Source organism: Tenrec ecaudatus, chromosome 12, assembly GCF_050624435.1.
Source record: "Tenrec ecaudatus isolate mTenEca1 chromosome 12, mTenEca1.hap1, whole genome shotgun sequence".
NCBI lineage: Eukaryota > Metazoa > Chordata > Mammalia > Afrosoricida > Tenrecidae > Tenrec > Tenrec ecaudatus.
Window position 1 is genome coordinate 77,389,323 of NC_134541.1, and position 18,095 is coordinate 77,407,417.

The window sequence follows — 18,095 nt, forward strand, 5'->3', positions numbered from 1 at the left end:
TGGACTCAGATGGGTCTTGACTGAAAGCACAGAAAGCCAGAAAAAATATTTAATTGTTTTTTTGAGTATGCAAAGGCATTTAATTGTGTGACCATAGCAAACTATGGATAAAATAAAAAACCTAAACTCGCTGCCGTCGAGTCAGTGCTGATTCATAGTGACCCTGTAGGACAGAGTAGCACAGCCCCTGTGAGTTTCCGAGACACTCACGCTTAGGGGGTAGAAAGCCCTGTCTTTCTCCCGAGGAGTTGCTTGTGGTGTTGAACTGCTGACCTTGTGATTAGAAGCCCAATGTGGAAACTACACCACCAAACTATGGATAGCGTTGAGAATTCCAGAATACTTCATTGTGCTCATGTTTCATGAACCAAGAGACAATCATTTGAACAGAACAGAATGGCTTAAAATCACAAAAGGAATGAATCAGGAATATACCTTTCACCATATTTATTCAATCTGTATGATGAGAAAATAACCAGAGAACCCAAATTATATGAAGATGAAGGGGACATCAAGATTGGAATAAGGCTTATTAACAACTTGTCATATATAGGTGACACAGTCTTCCTTGCTGAAATTGAAGAGGACTTGAAGCACTTGCTGATGAAGATCAAGGATTGTAGCCTTCAATGTGGATTATAATTCAATGTAAATAAAATTGAAATCCTCACAACTGGACCAGTAGACATCATGATAAACAGAGAAAAAAATGAAGTTGCCAGGGTTTTCCTCTTGCCTGTGTATACAATCAATGCTCATGGAAGCAAGAGTAAAGAAAGCAAATGATGCATTACATTGGGTAAACCTGCTTCACATTTGTTGAAAAACAAGGAGATTCCTTTGAAAACCAAGATGCGCCTGACGCAGGCCATTGTATTTTCAATTGTCTCAGATGCATGTGAAATTTGGACATCAAATTCTTCAGGAAGACTAAAGAACAATTGATGCATTTGAATTAAAGTGCTGGTGAAGGCTATTGAAACTCCCATGGATGTCAAAAGAACAAAACTGTCATGGAAGAGCAGCCAGAATGATCTGTAGAAACAAAGATGGGTGAGATTTCGTCTCAAGTACTTTAGACATGTATTAGGAGAGACCAGTCCCTGGAAAAGGACATCACATTTGGTTAAGTAGAAGGATCACAAAGATGGATTGACATATTGGCTGCAAGAGTGGACTCAAACCCCAAAGCACAGTGACATTGTGAGGTGCAGGACCAGGCACTGTCTCATTTTGTTGTACACAGAGTCTCTAGGAATCGGAAGTAGTAACTTCATGACAACAAAAATAACATCTTATGTGATATCCTTCACTAAAACCAGACTCACTGCCATCAAGTCGATCCTGACTCACAGAAACCCTGTATGATACAGCTTCTAGTGCTTTCAAACTGCTGGCCTTGGAGTTAGCAGCCCAGCCAGTAATCCACAGTGCTGCCAGGCCTTCTTCTGTATCCCTCACTACCATTGAGTGGGTGCCGGCTCATAGTGACCCTATACAACAAGTTGGAATTGCCCATTTGCCTTTCCAAGATTGTAACTCTTTATGGGAGTAGAAAGGCCTGGCTTTCTCCAGAGGAGTGTCTGGTAGTTTCAAACTACTGACCTTGTAGTTAGCAGCCCAATGTGTAACTACTATGCCACCAGGACTCCTAAGACCCTAATAATACCCATGTGAGTTAGATAACATGTCAAATCTCCCCACTGCAGATTGGAGGATTGAGGTATAGGAAAGCCAAGCAAATTATTTTCTAAGATCACCTATGTAGTCTTTGTAGAACCAGAGTGTGTTTCCATGTCTTATCCCAGTACTTAGTTCACTGAATTAGACAAGAGTTTCCAGAGCAACAGGACAAAACTTCTGTGAGCTGATGACATACCATAATGACAGTTGCCCAAGCCAGACCCCTGGATATCTCACAGAAAAAAAGGGGAGCTACATGTGCAGAATCCTAAGGACACAATCCTGGATAGACATGAGCTGCCCACAAATCAGTACTTGAATTTATAGGAAGCTGCTGAGCCTACTTTTCCACTGTTCTCGGCTTTGCTGGCTCCTGTTAAGCTTATTCCATTGGAACCCCCCATGAGAAAATATAGCTTTGTGTTAACCAAAATGCAGAATGACTTTTCTTGTGAGTCATACAGTGGGCTCTCTTATTCCAAAATTTTACCCACCCAAGAAAAAACTGCATATCCAATGACACTGTGGTGACACATTTTCACATTTGGAAGTAGCAATTTTTAGAACTCAGTGTAGTTTAACTCAGTTTTGTTTTGAATGAAAACAGTGGTGACAAAGCAAATCTTGTTCTGCTTCCTTAGCATGATAACATAAGAATGTATAACAATGATTAAGAAACTTAAAAAAATTTATTACAACTTCATCCACATATCATACAATTCATATCAAGAAAAGTTGTCCATTCATCACCACAATCCATTTTAGAACATTTTCTTCTTCCTTGTACTCATTGTTATTCTTGCAATTGTTTTTCGTGTGCCAAAAATATATACAACAAAACATTCAATTCAACAACTTCTACATGTATAATTAAATATCATTAATTATGCTCTTTGGGTTGTACAACCATTATCTCTAGCATCTTGCAAATTATTCCACCACCATTAACATAAACTTAATGTCCACTAACCAAATACTCTTCCTCTTTCATCCTACTTGACAGTCAGTCAAGTTTGGTTTCTTTTTTTTTTTAAGTAGTTTTCTTGATATATTAGTCACATATCATATACTCCCATAGTTAAATAACTTTAACAAAAAAAGGAGCCGTCAATAACAAGAGGACAAATATTATATGAGTCTACTCTATAAAGAGAAGAACCAATTAAATTAATTTTAGAGACCAATTCCCTAACAAAGGGGTAGAATGTCTGTCCACTTGCCATGAACCATACATCACCCACCTTATGTGCACTTCATATAAACCATCTCAAAATAGGGGAGAGGACAATGCACTCCACACTGTACAACACTGAGACAAGGCCATCAAATCAATAACAACTCCCAGAGGCCCTATAAGACATAGTAGAGCTACGCCGTTGGCTTTCCCAGGTTTACAGAAGTAAACGGTTACATCTTCTACTAATGCTCTGCTGGTGGGTTTGTACTGCCAACCTTTTGGTTAAGTGCTTTAAATGTGTCACCGGGGCTCTTAGCAACAGAATTAGTACCCCTATTTGTTAATGGTCTGTCTACAAAGTCGTTCTCTCTTTGGAAATCAAATTGACAGTGGATTTTTTTAAAAATTCAAAAATAGTCTTTTTGACTTAGTAATTCCAGATATGAGAATTTAACTTAAAAGTAAAAAGGCTAAGAATGGAAAATCACTATGCACTAATATATTTATAACAGTATTATTTATAGATCAAAAGTGGGAAACAAATTAGATGTCAAGGAATGGGTCAATAAGACAGTATGAGGATGTTAGCTACATGAAAAATAATAAATTAAGTAAAAAAAGATATTGTCACCCAGCCTATGGGTCCTTTATTATTTATTAGTCAAATGAAATAAAGCCGATATTGTGTGCATGGGAAACAGAAAGGAATCTTATTGTCTGTGCAGACAAGGCATTGCTCAGGTCTGGTGGTCAAAATCCTACAGGCTCCCTGAATTGCAGATCCCTGGGCCCTGGTGGTGCAGTGGGTTACATGTTGAGCTGTTAACCTCAAGCTCAGCAGTTCAAAGCCATCAGCCTCTCCACAGGAGACATGAGGCTTTCTTCTCCCATGAACAGTTAAAGTCTCAGAAACCTTCGGGGCAGTTCTACTGTGCCCTATAGGATTTCTATGAATCAACAGTGACTCAATGGCAGTGAGTTTGTTATTGTTGTCTGCAAGTAGGGAGTGTCTCTTATTGCTTTAGACTTCCACTAATGGAGAAAGGCGGGCGAGAGGGGAGGAGGAAATCAGAATTCTGGAAGTCTATTCAGTAGGGTTGTTATGAATTGGAATTGACTCTGGCAGTGAGTTTATTTGGGGGGTTTGGTTGATGAGTCATGACCTCCCGCTATTCTCTAGATGGCGCTCTCACTTGAGAAATAGCAACAGGAGGAACAGTGAGCAGATCAGTGTCCCCTTCTGTGATTCATAGGTCGGGGGTGAATGGCAGCACACTGATCCAGAGACTGCACATGCTCTCAGACTGAGTCCAAAGGGGGAGGGCTTGGGAGCCATTCTTTGCAGAGGGGTCATGGGATGAAATGCTGATCATCACAGTTCACAAGATACAAGATTAGATCATTGAAGAATGGCTCACAGAATACCCAGATCAATAAACAGGGGTATTGGTCTGAGGTTTTCCATAGCAAGCGCAAAATTTTATACAGCATATGTCAAATAGTAAAGTAGTAAGACCAAGGAAGAACAAAAAGCCTGGAGTTATCTTGGAGGGTGTTGATTACAGAACTATAATGAACTCCTTTCATCTTCTTATCTATAATTTCCATTTTAAAACATGAAAATGCATTACCTTATAATGGGGGAAAATAAACTTTTGAAGACTTTTATATGCTACAGGACAAAGCTGCACAAATGCTTGTAAGTTTATGCAGTTATGGGAATCTCTCACTTCTCCCCTTTATCTTACTAGAGTTTTGTAAACTGACATTCCTTTTGGCTATTTGTGAATTTATACAGATTGACACTATGGTCTTAAGTTATGGCTATTTAGAATTTTTATGCCTAACAAAAATAAGCCACCGTATTTTTGTCACCTTATCAGTGGCAACTGTATTTTTTGAATTTTTCCATGTTAAAAGCATAATCATGTATTAGTTCAAAAGAACTAACTTGTCTGATACTTGATTCCTCTATGATTTAATAATACAGTCACTATGCATCAGAATCAACTTAATGGAAGTAAGTTTTGTTTTATTTTGTTTTTAATGATTTAATAAACAATTTTCAAATTAGAGGAATGTTTCCCTCATGTGAAAGAATCTTGCTTCCATAGAATTCAGAGATTTAAGCTTTGAAAAGTTAACCCCCCAACCTCTGTGGTTCAAATACACCAGCTACTCCTCTGAAGAAAGATGAGACTGTCTGCCCCGGTAAAGATTTATAAAGCTTTAGAAACCCCATATATGTCACTATATGGCAGCGGGTTTAGGCTATTTTATTCCAGTAACTTTTGCTTAAAGCATACAGGTTTCAAGATAGTGAAAGACATACTTGAGTATTGTGTTAACATGAAAACGGTATCTTCCACGGAGATTTGACCTTCCACGCACTTGCAGTCTCAACTTGTGGAAATTGAAAAACAAGCCTGAGTGTTTTGTTTTTTTTTCATTTTTCCCATTAAATCATACAGATAAATTGTTTTGCTATTGTCTGCACTTGGAACATTAAAGAGAAGTGTATTTGCAAGTTTGCAAGTTTGGGTGAGAGAGAGAGAGAGAGAGAGAGAGAGAGAGAGAGAGAGAGAGAGAGAGAGAGAGAGAGAGAAAGAGAGAGAGAGAGAGAAACTAAACTAGGGGGCTTTGTCTTTAGATTATGAATCACCAAGACTAGTCATCTTGGTCCAGGTGTCAGTACTGGACCTCCAGAGGGCCCTGGGTATAAGCATGCAGTGAATCCAGCCTATGGACCTTGTGAGCCACACAAATTACTGCTTCCTGAACATTTCCCCTTTGGTGCAGTGCATTTGACTTCGCCAGGATCTTTTCTTCCACAGCTCAGGGGAAACTGTCACCAGCATGGCCAGCTTAGCCCCACTGCAGCTCAAGAAAGGCAAGAGGTGGAAGGAAAAAGCCGATGTTCCTCCTGAAGTCCCAGCCAAAGGTATGCAGCTGGCCAACAGTTTCCCATGTCGTGATTGTTAGGTGCTGTCAAGTCAGTTCCAGCTCACAGAAAACATAGGGATGATGGAATGAGACACTGCCAGTTATTTGCAATCTTCACAACTGTTCAAATGTTTGACCCTTCGCTGCGGCCACTATGTGGCCACGATCTTAGTGAGGGTCTTCTGTTTCATTGCCCCTCTGCTTTACCAAGCATGATGTCCTTCATTAGGAACTGGTCTCTCCTGATAATATGTTCAAAACACATTCAACAAAGGTCTCACCATCCTTGCCACTAAGGAGCATTCTTTTGTGCTTCGTCCAAGAAAGATTTGTTTGGTCTTTCCTCAGTCATGATACTTTCAAAAGTCTTTGCCCACACCACATTTAGGCCACCATAATTGACCTAGTGGTATCTAGGTTTTGATATGGGATGGATAATACGATGACATGGCATTGGATGATTATATAGTTTCAGACCTCCCCTAGATTCTGAACATATGGTGCTAGCCTATTTCAGCCCTTTAGCCTTATCCCTTAGGCTAGGGGGTGACAAACTGCTGCTCTTGAGCCATATGTGACTCTTTCGGTACACATATGTGGCTCGGAAGAGCGACTGAAAATGAAAAAAAAAAAGTATCATTGTTTCATTTTCAAATTATGGTGATTTCATTTGATGGTAAAATATATTTATGGCTATCAACTACATTTTATATTGTTATTAGGGACAGGATTGTCTTTTCTGTCTAAAATCTTGCTAACCTGTCCTAGGCCATTGAACCAGCAAAACTTCAGTAGTGGGAAGGATCAGCCTCCATTGAATTAATGTGGCATTCCCCTTGAGCTGTTAAAATACTGTCCATGTTGGGACGAGGACAGGGGTATCAGAAACATATTTATCTATTCAAGGATTATTTGGTTTCATAAAGATGCAAATATAGATTACAATTCACTACAGATATATTCAGGAGAGAAAATGAGTTTACTGTGACTTCAGCAATCATTTAGAGAAATCTAATTGAGGAAGATGGGTGATTCTGGAGGAAAGAACTGCTCAGGAAAACTAAGACTTGTCCATGTGAGATCCTAAAATAGCAGGGACCTACTGAGGAGCAGTTCATGTCGCAAACAGTTTGAAATATAGTTAAGAGTTCAAGGATTTCTCAGATCAACGCTTTAATAATACAATATAATAAATGTCATTCCTGAATTGTGACTTCCTGGGAAGGAACAATTGGAATCCCATAGTGGGCAAAGCTGCCCCCGACTATACGAAAAAGGGGCTGAAAGGCATAGTCATGTTAGGGAGGAAGGAGAGTGCAGATCTGGGAGCGCAGGGGTCAGGAAACACAACCCTGAGCCACTATTAATTACACTGTTCTATTGCCTAATCAAAGAGCCTTGGTAGTGCAGTGGTTTAGCATTGGACTGCTAATGACAAGGTCAGCAGTTTGACACCACCAGCTGCTGCTTATGAGAAAGATGAGCTTTCTACTTCCTTAAAGAGTTGCAGTCTCAGAAACTCAGCAGGAGCAGTTCTACCCTGTCCTGGAGGGTCACTGCCAGTCTACATTGACTCAGTGGCAGGGAGCTTTTGGAATTTATTGTCCTATTCAATCCTATTTTGCCTTTTGTCTTACAAAAGGTGAAAATGAGACCTAGGAACTTGGGTGGTAGGGCCTGCTTTAGAGGGGGGTTTTCTGACTTTTAAGGTCAAGGTCAAGTTCCAGCTCATATAAGAACTAGTTGTGCGGAGAGCCTCTGTTTCTTCCTCTGTTATATGGGCACAGTAAGAACCCCCTTAATTAGGTCACATGGCACCTGCGAGGACTGAAGGTCGCTTCTATTGATGCTATTCATTTTCAGTCAGGAGGGGCTCTGAGGGAAGGCGAAGCTCTCAGCCTGTCATCAGGCCTGGCCTCATAGTATGCAGCAGTGGTTTTGCAGAGCGCCTCTGTTGACCTACCTGAGGGGAATGGAGGCGCATCAAGACTAGGTCCTTCTGAGGGCCTCCATATGGCCTAGGAGTCAAATGCTGGAGACTTCCATGGCTATAGAAGGGGTCGGAGTTTTCCTGCTCATGCTGCACAGTGGTTGTTGACAGCCCTAAGTGAGATGCAGAAGATAAAATCTGGACCCATTTCCACAGTGCCAATAGCTGCCGCCTTCCATAAACCGAAGCTGCTGAAACCACAGAGGAAAGTCAACTTGGTGAGTAGACATTTTCTTTATTATCATTCCCTTAAGTTGTAGGCTCACTTCATGGTCCAAAGAATGCCTTTATTAACTCAAAACATGAGGAAAGACTGGTTTTGTTTTTAATCCTCTACAGCATAGACTTGCTTTCATCTTACTTCAGATCATCTTTCGAGTCAGCTTTTCTCCATGTATAATTTTCATAATGCCTTTTTTAATCTAAATGGAATTTTTATTATTTTTATTATAAATACTACTTTTAAAATAAAAAATAATAAAGTGATACTCAAATACATAAAATAAAAAATGCACCTGCTTATGTAATTGGTAAATTCCAGCAAGTTGGAGCCAGTATCTGAGTCCCTCTGACTTTACAAGAGGACGGGTCATCAACACCAATGGGTCCCTGTGACTGAGGTCAGACGGTCTTTTTAACAATCATTGTAATGGACCTCGTACAACTCCCATCACGATCCATCCTTCCATCCACTGTGTCATGCACATTCATACATTTGTTGCCCTCATCGTTCTCAAAGCATTTGCTTTCTACTTGAGCCCTTGGTATCAGCTCATTTTTCCCCTTCCCGCTCCACTTCCCCCTCCCTCATGAAACCTTGATACTTTATAACTTATTGTCATTTTGTCATGTCTTATCCTGTCTGACAAGGTCAGGCACTCTTCTACCCTTCTTTACCAACTCTGACACCATCCATCCCTCCAATAGCATTCTGTACATCTCTGCCGGGGTTGGTAATTCATTTTGGTAATTCACTGCTAGGTTTGACTATGACAAAACTCACGTCAGTCAAAATTAAAGTTCAGGATCAGAAATTCTCAAGTTTCAGTTCTTTTTAAGAACAGGCTATTCCTAGTCATGCCCATTGGCAAGCCTTTCTCTGGGCCTTGATTTCTCAGAGCTCTTTTAATGGCCAAAGGGCACACCACTCTGCCCTAAGCTTGAGCCTGAAAGGGCTAAGCTCTGTGTACCAGCAAATACATCTTCCCAATTTTCGTATATGCCTGAGTATAAGCCAACACGAATATCAGCTGAGGCACCTAATTTTACCACAAAAACTGCATTTAAAAATGTGCTGGAAAAACTCAGCTTATACACAAGTATATATGGTAAGTGCCTGAAGATAACTCATTCTGTAAGCAAGTCTCCTCTTGTCTGAAGGGACTTAGCTTTCCTTATTCCAGTGGTTCTCAACATTTGGGTCATGAACCCTTTGGGGGTCAAATGACCCTTTCTCAGGGATCACCCAATTCATAACAGTAGCAAAATTACAATTATGAAAAAAATAATTTCATGGTTGGGGAGTCACCACAACATGAGGAACTGTATTCAAGGTTCGCAGCATTAGGAAGGTTGAGAACACTACCTTATTTAGCAAAGCCAGAAGCCAACCATTTTGTTTTCTGCCTAGGCTTGTTGTTCTGCTGCTGTTACTCCTTGCCACTGCTTCATTGATTCTCTGGTGTCACCGCTTTCTGTCTCCAGGTTGTAGGAGGCTCAATGTGCAAGGCTCTCAGGTCCAGAGGACACAATCCACTCTTCTTTCTTGATGGTAGTGAGACTCCAGCAGGATGACAAAATTGACCGATCCTAGCATGAATTCTGAGTTTGCGTAACCACAATGAACCCTATTAACAACAACTCACAGCTGAATTGTGTATGCCTCCCAATATCTTCCCCCCTGTCTCTTACGCAGCCTTATCATCTAAATGTCATTTTGTGGGCGTCACAAAGACTGACTAGAAGAGCCACATCAAGAAATGTGCTGCCCTCCACCGAGCTTTACATGAGCGCTAGAGTAATTAAAGCCGCCATCGCCCCTTGTCCTCTTGGCACGCTGCAGTGGTTGCTGCGATGCTGGTAGCTGCACTAGTGGAGTTCCACTGCCGGCACAGCTGCGATGAGCAAGTTTCCTTGGAGCATCCAAACTGTGACACACTAGGGCGAAAGCCCTGAAATCCACTTCTAAGCGTTAGTCCAGGGATCGTAACAGGCTAGTGTGTGACACAGTGCTGGAGAAGGGGCTCCTGGGTTGGCAGGTACCCGAAATGCACGTGGCTACAAAAACTGACTTGAATATATCAGGGGATTAGGGGACGTTTCACTTTATGACACAAAATGACCAAGAGTTAGAGATAATTCAATGGCAATGGATAACAGCAACAACAATGAATATTATGTAGTATTGGCACACTAATAGACAACGGGATCAAAGGAACATGAGTCCCAAGCAGATCAAGATACATAATATCATTTAATTTATGACAACAGAGACAAGGTAGTGCAGTACAGAAGGGGTTAGTTTTTAGGTATTTGGTGATAGGTCAGTTGAAGAACCATATGTAAGAAAAATGATCCATGACTTTTACTTTACCTCACACACACAAAATTAAGGAGAGATCATAACTAAATATGAAAGGCATGACATTGCTTCTTAAACATGACATTTTTAGAAGGGTGTGGCAAAGACTTTTTGAAATTATATTTTTATTGGGATATGCTTCACATATCCTGCAATTTAATAATTTAGCTATGTTAAAATTTGTGCAGTATCCTCACAAAATCACAAAATTTCAGAAAATGTTCTTCTTATCTGCATGGTCCCTAGTCCCCCACACCCACACCCATGCCCACAGGTGCTTACCATCTATAGAGATTCTGGGCTTCATATACAGAAACTCATAAGTAATACAAATCGAAATCAAGCAAACAAACTCAATTAACAAAGACTAGACAAAATATTTAAAAGCCTCACATTTAAAAGCCTCATTCCAAAGAAAGCGTAACACAAATCGAAGCAACTTGAAAATGGGTCGTAAGAGAAATAAAATCCTAAGGTACATTTTAACCTAACTCTAGCTGGTGTGATCAATTTTACAATTCTCTCTGTCTGATGACAAGGCTGTTCACAACTCTCTACCACAGTCAGAGGGCCTCAGTGGAGGGTTAGTCCACACAGGGACCCTGCAAATAGGGGTTGTGCTTCCACTGTCATCCTCAGCCTTCTGCAAACCGGGTGTTCACAACTGAAGGTCTGATCCTTTCTTTCAGATTTGGATTTTGTTATTTACATTCCATGGTTCACACATGCTGGTGTGTTTCTCTCCCATTCGGACTTGGTTGACACCTCATTTAGATGGCTGCTTGTTTTAAGACAAGTCTTTAAGACCCCGGATGTGATTCTTTCTGATAGCTGGCCACCACCTGGTTTCTTCCAAGTGGTAAAGTTGATTTTTTAACAAGATATAAGAGCACCAATCATAAAGGGGGAGACTGTATAGCTAATTATATTAAATTAATCATTTCTATTCAATACATTATATTAACAAAAGAATGAAAAGGATAGGCCATAGATGGAGAGAATTTATCTGTCATGCATCTGGATGGCAAATTATTCATACCTACAATATGTGAAAGGCAGCTGCAAGTCAATAAGAAATAATACAATTTTAAAAGCCAACACAGAAAACAGGCAGAAGACTCAAACATGCACTTGACAAAAGAAAATTTACATTCAAGATGCAAGAACGACTAAACATGAATGACTGGTGGGATAGTGGGTAATGCATTGTCCTGCTAACTGTGAGGTCAGCAGTTCAAAACCACCAGCCATTCCAAGGGGGGAAGATGAAGCGTTTGTGGGTTTCTAAGACTATAAAATCTTTATGGGAGAAAAGTAACATTTCTTTAAGTACCATTTGCTCTTTGATCATTTAAGATATGGAGACTTAAACATTTTATACTAAAATTTCCAGCCACACATCCATTTAGGAGTCAGTTTGTACCTGTAATAGTGCACAGTGAAGAAAACAGCTGATCCCAATTGGACCTCTGTCTGACCCGAAGATTAGAGTTAAATTTTTTTTTAAATATAGCATCTGTACGTTTTTGGAGAATATTAATATTTATTTTCCCAGAAGACCAGCACTGACCTTAATTTCAATTGGATCAATATTTGTCTCTTTAATCAATACATTTTGATGGTAGCTGAAACTAAAGTTGATGGCTACTTGTTGGCTCACACAGACCTTGGATGGTAATTGAGAAAATAACTCAAAGGCATCTATTCTTTGCCTCCTGGTTTGCATATTTGATTCTGCATGTATTCTATTTCTCCATCAGCTCCATAGCATGAGACTTCTGAGGTAGTCGTAGGCCACCCCATTTGTTAGGATGCTGCTGCCACATCCTCACACCAATCAAACGACTTGCCAACCCCCGTTAGCATATTGATCGGCAAGGCCATGAAGAGAGGAAGTAGGCTGATGGAAAGAACATTTACTATTGAGGTGCTTTGAGTCTCACATTCGCTCTCACGTATGTCAAGTGCCCACATCCTCGCCACTGTGCAACCAGGTGCCTTCGGCAAACGTTATAAACATAAGTGTTCCACGTTTTCACCCCCGAGGTGTTAACAAAGGGAATCTTAGTTTTCCAAGATGACAGAATTCAGTGAAAGGTGATGCACAATGCATTGGTATTTCAAATAGGCTCGATTCCTGACCAGTACGCCTCCTGTGCCGCTCCGGCGGAGCTGTCAGTGGACGCATGTGTGTTGCTCTGACACCAACAGGTTTCAGTGATGCTTTGAAAGGAAGATGGACCAAGAAGAAAGTCAGACAGGGACCACTCTACAGATCACAGTTTGCAACTAATCACTTGGATGATGCAGGATTTTCATGCCACTGTGAATGGGGCCCCCATAAATCTAGAACTCACTTAGAAACAACTGATAACAACATATGCATGTATCATATGTATCACAGAAAAAATTATAATCAAGATATCTACACTCCCGCCATTTTAGCAACAGCAACAAGAAAAATCGAACTCAGCAACCTGATTTCAAAGTTCGATTGATAAAGTACTGAGGCCACCTTGGCTTTCTGACTAATGATCCTATAGGACAGATTAGAACTACTTCCTAGGGTTTCTATGGACAAATATTCATAAGAGAAGTAGCCTCATCTTTCTCCCATGCAAAGTCTAGTGAGCTGGAAATGCTGAGCCTGTGGTTATCAGCCCAGCTCATCCCCCACAATGCACCTTTAAAGGTATACAGTTGGTTATTATACCAACTAAGTCAATGGCTCATAATCTTTTGGGGTCAAGAATGCACTTTCACAAACACTGAAAATGCTCTCTGCAGAAGATGCCTGTGCAGCATCCCTTTAAACTGGAGGTAAGGAGTGCTCACCGGTTCACAGACTCTCCAACGGTTTCAAGGACACTGGTCTCCTCCCCCTAGTTCACTGATATGCTGTAGAGCTTTGGGGACCACTGAGGTAGTTTACACACTTCCAGGAAAAGCAGTAATTGTTTCCAATGAACCTGAGAAAGTCCCAGCACATTGGATTTATTTTTATTGCATTAGGTCAGTTATTGATTTTGAGACTGAGTGGAGGAAGAGAAAACTTTTTTTTGATGTGGAAGCAAAACCACAGTTTTTAAAGAAAAATGGAAACAAGGTGTGTTAGACTGGATTCTTTAGAAAAGCAAAACCAGTGATACTTATGTGTGTATGTATATAGAAATATATTTATATTAAGAAATGGCTTGCATAGTTGTAGATGCATACAAGTCCAGTCCAGTTCCAGTCCATGAGTCATATGGTAGACTGGAGGCTTTCCTGACTGGTTTAGCTGCAGGGATTGATAAACCAGGAAGCAGGAAGAACACAGGCTAATGAATACAAATTCAAATCCAAGGATGGCAGTTTGCTGATGGTTCCTGGGATCGGCAGGCAATATGGCAAGAGGCCAACAAACCAGATTTAGCATCCAAAATCAGGATAACTGAAGCTTTTCCACAGACTCTGCTAAAAAGGGAACAGACCACAATCCTAAGGAGTCTTTCTTCCAATTGTACCAAGGTTGAAACTAACTAAAGGGTCTGCATTCTACCACAGCAGCTGGCTGCTCACAGAGTTGATTATGTTATATTAGATCCCATCATGGAGTTGATTACATTATGTTATATCACATCATGGAGGATTACTGTCAAACTACTGAGAGACCCTGGCCCATTCAAGTTGGCACAAATCTTAACTTTTACGCAAGGTAGGAAGATATTCAGCATCCCAAAATGAGCTCAATCAGAAGTGTGTGCAGTTCTTAGGGCTTATATGCAATACTCCATCCCTGAGATCAAAGTTAGGACCTGCTTCACCAATCTTTCTATCAGTAATTCACCTTAATTTCTCCTTGTCTGTGAGTAAGTCACCAGGACAAGCCAGATGTGGAAAGATCCAGCCACACCACCACTTTCCCGGGGGGGGGGGGGGGGAATCTTTTGTGAGCAAGAGATTGGAGACATTGAAAAATCAGAAACATTGTGGGCTTAATTACTGCAAGATCCCCATTGAGTCTCTTATATTCTGTCTCTCCCCCTCTGCTCTATCTTCTGAATTGCTGCCTGGGGATTTTTCTAAAGCACAACTACAACCACGTCATTTCCCTACTTAACATCTTCTAATGGCTCCCTCTGGCCTCCAGGATGAAGTACAACTTCCTGTGACATCCATGCCTGCATTTTGTCTCCAAAGACCTTTTGGAGCTGAACCTCATCCCACCCTTCCTCACCCTCCACAGAGATACCAGACTCAGACACAGTGTGTGTGTGTGTGTGTGTGTGTGTGTGTGAGACAGAGAGAGATACAGGAGCAAGTCAATACTTCTCCAGTTCTTTCTCCTCAAATCTAGGTTTGTCCAGATAACCAAATCATACCCTTTCATGTCAGTGACCTCTCCACCTCTTTCGGGCACTTTACATCATCGGTCTGTTAAGTCTGCCCTCCTATGTCACTGACACTGCTGAGGCACATACTTCCTCTTGGCTCTTGTTCTTTTTGACATTGTTAGGTTTCCCTTATCCCCTTCAGTGTTGGCCTGCTGTGAGATTCTCTTCTTGTGTGAGAACACGCATCCTGGGAGAATCTACACTCTTTCAGACGCAGTGACCGCGATTACAGCCACACCTTTGGTTAAATCAGTTCCAGACCTACTAGCTCAGCACTTATAAGACCTCATCCCTGGAAGGCTAAACAATCTCACTACTGTTGTGGATTCTGACCTATATCAGCCCTGTAGCATGGAGTAGAACTGTCCCATTGGAATGTCAAGGTTATAATTATTATAGAAGCAAACTTCCACACACATATTTCACCCCATAAGTGGGTGGTGGGCTTGAACCATAGACTTTTCAAGTAAGAGCCCCAAACTGCAACCACCATGCCAATGGGCCTCCTTGGAGGTCACAGAGGCACTTCAAATTCACTCCAATGAACAATACAATACAAACCCGACTTACCTGGGCTATTCCAGGTAATGGCAGTCCCAGGAAATACATTCTTCTCCTTCATCCAAAATATCTCGATCTTTTGCCAGACAGATGCCAGCAAATTAGACTCATGCAAATTAGACTCAGCCAAAAATTAGACTTAGCCAAAATCCAACACTGCCATCCAGTCAGTTGTAACCCAAAACATCATTCTTGACAGAATAGAACTTGGGTTTCCAAGATTTTTAAGGGAATAGAAAGGCTCATCTTTCTCCCAAATTGTGTTTGGTAGTTTCGAACTACTGACCCTTTATTTCATAGGGTTTCCAAGGATGTGACCTTTTGAAATGTGATAACCAGACCTTTCTTCTGAGGCAGTTTGAACTGCCACCCTTTCCGTTTATACTCTAATGCTTAACCACCACCTAGGAATATCTGATCAGTCTACTACTTGCCAATATTCCTCAGGTGTTTCCCTTTTCCCCTTTCAGTCTTGTCACAGCTTGGTTTCTAGAACGCCACCTTCTGGCCTGTGTAATAGAAATTTCTTGGACACAAACTGAAAGAATAATTCTGAATGTAAGATACACGTGGACCAGGTTCCTATGAGATAGGTGAAAAGAAAATTGTCATTCTCCAGCTTCAACACCATTTCTGACCAACCATTTTCCCCACAAAACAAATTCTCAATTGGATTGATAATTCCTTGGAAGAGTCACAGATAACATACAGAAATAATATAACTAAAATAACTTTATTAACAGAGAAGGACAGAAACATAAATGAAGATATGCAAAGGGTATATTTGGAAAGGGTCATACCATGGGTCCTTACTATCAGAAAGGAGACTTGCTCTTCCAAGAAAACAGTGTTAATTTTCTCCCATCAGGGACGTTTTAGACAGGACACTCATGACTTGGCTTTAGTTTGCTCTTCTCAGCTTTTGATTTTTCTCTTGACGCTCTGCTTCCACTAGGTTGACCTTGAAATTTCATCTCCATTGCAAGTTTACTGGCTGGGAAGTTCCTAGCATAGATCCTCCATCTTCAAGAATTTGCTTGTTCTCGCCTGGGTCAGGATATGCTTGGTTTTTTTTATGAAACATCAGTTAGACTCCCCACCTAACTCTGCCAGACCTATGAAGTCCACCAATCAATCACAGTGAAGGTCAACTACTAAATGGGGCACTGTAGCCAATTCAAGTAAAGGTCAGGCTAGATGGGATTATTCAACCAATCCAGGTAAATGCTGGGCTATGGAACTAGGACCAAAAATACCAAATGGATATCTTTAATAAGGTAGTTCCACAATCCATTAAACTTTTCCGCCCTCAGCACTTCACCTTGAGCTCCTATAGTATGCTTTCCTGTATTTTAGCAATTCTTTCTATGTAGCGAGGCTGTTTGAATTGCCAGTCTCATCAAATAAATGACATATATGTTTTTAATACTATAAAAGTCATATATAATAGAAAATATAGTGCAGAACATAGAACTTTTTTAACTTTTATATTTTAGCAGTTTTATTGGCACATAATTTACATGTCAAATAATTCTATTGCTCAATCTTTAAATAATTTCAAGGAGAGTTGTACATTCATCACATCAATTCTAGAGGATTCCCCCCACTCCTCACCACATGGTTACTTTGCCTTCAAAATGAATTGTGCAATCACAATCCATTTTAGTGCTCCCTCCCCATTCCCACTTTCATTATTTACCCTCAATATCCCCTCTGTCCCTCCCTATTACCCGTGTTTTCCCTCCCAGCCCACCCCTGTTTTCCCCAGACACACTTGTAACCCTATATCCCCTTTTATCACTTATTATCATTATGCATCCACTCTTCCTGTGCTTCATAGCTGGGAGATCCAGCTGAAAACAATAAATACAAATCGTGCTAAGGTAGTAAGGTTCAGAACATAATAGTTTACAGACAAAAATACAAATAATGTGTAAGAAGGGAAAGATTCCCAACATCACTCAAAAAACCAGGGAAGAAATTTCTGTTGTGGAACCAGTAAGAGATACTTGCACCCAAAGCAGATTCAGGTCACGTCTAAAGGGTGGTCAGCTTGCCAAGTTTTGAGTTCCAGGCACCATAATCAATATTACAATGGTCTCTACCTGAGGGTAAGGCTGCTTGAGACTCACTCGTGCCTGTGGCTAGAGCAGATCTGCCAGTGGCTAAGTTTGACTAGATACTCTAGATAAGGGTTTGGGGCTCCCACCGTGCCCCTTAGCCCTCCACAAATTGGATGTTCATAATTTCTGCTCTGGTGCTTTTTCCCTCATATTCGAACTTTGTAGTTGCCATTATTGGATCACACAAGCTGGTGGGCTTCTTCCATGTGGACTCAGTTGAATCCTCACTTAGATGGCTACTTGTTTATGTACAAGCCTTTGAGACCCCAGACACTACTCTGATTGAGAGCCAGGCACCATCTTCAGCGACCACCTCATGAAGTTGAACATTAAGCAAGGCCATGATGGCAAGAACGGAATATTCTTAAGTTGGAGCTAGGATTTAGTGTGACTCCCACCATTCCTGCATCTTTGCCTGTCTTCCTTCCTTCTTTCCTTCTTTCCTTTCTTTCTTCCTTCCTTCCTTCCTTCCTTCCTTCCTTCCTTCCTTCCTTCCTTCCTTCCTTCCTTTTTTTCTTTCTTTCCTGCAACCTGGGAGCCAATACATGTTATATCATTCCATAGTTCAATCATGTTAAACACTATTGTATAATTTCTTCCATGATCATACATCTTTCCCAAAACATATTCTTCCTTCCTGGACTTCTTGACATCATCTCCC

At 40.8% G+C, this 18,095-nt stretch overlaps 1 protein-coding gene across 1 annotated transcript in view; it reads left to right on the forward strand.

Annotated features, from left to right (window-relative positions):
- The window catches only part of VSTM4 (V-set and transmembrane domain containing 4), a 150,913-nt gene that overhangs the window by 91,057 nt on the left and 41,761 nt on the right, over nucleotides 1-18,095 (forward strand). Inside the window, exons 6-7 of the mRNA XM_075564174.1 lie at nucleotides 5,695-5,801; nucleotides 7,950-8,011. Of these exons, the coding sequence (XP_075420289.1) occupies nucleotides 5,695-5,801; nucleotides 7,950-8,011 (169 nt within the window). The remainder of the gene's footprint in view (nucleotides 1-5,694; nucleotides 5,802-7,949; nucleotides 8,012-18,095) is intronic.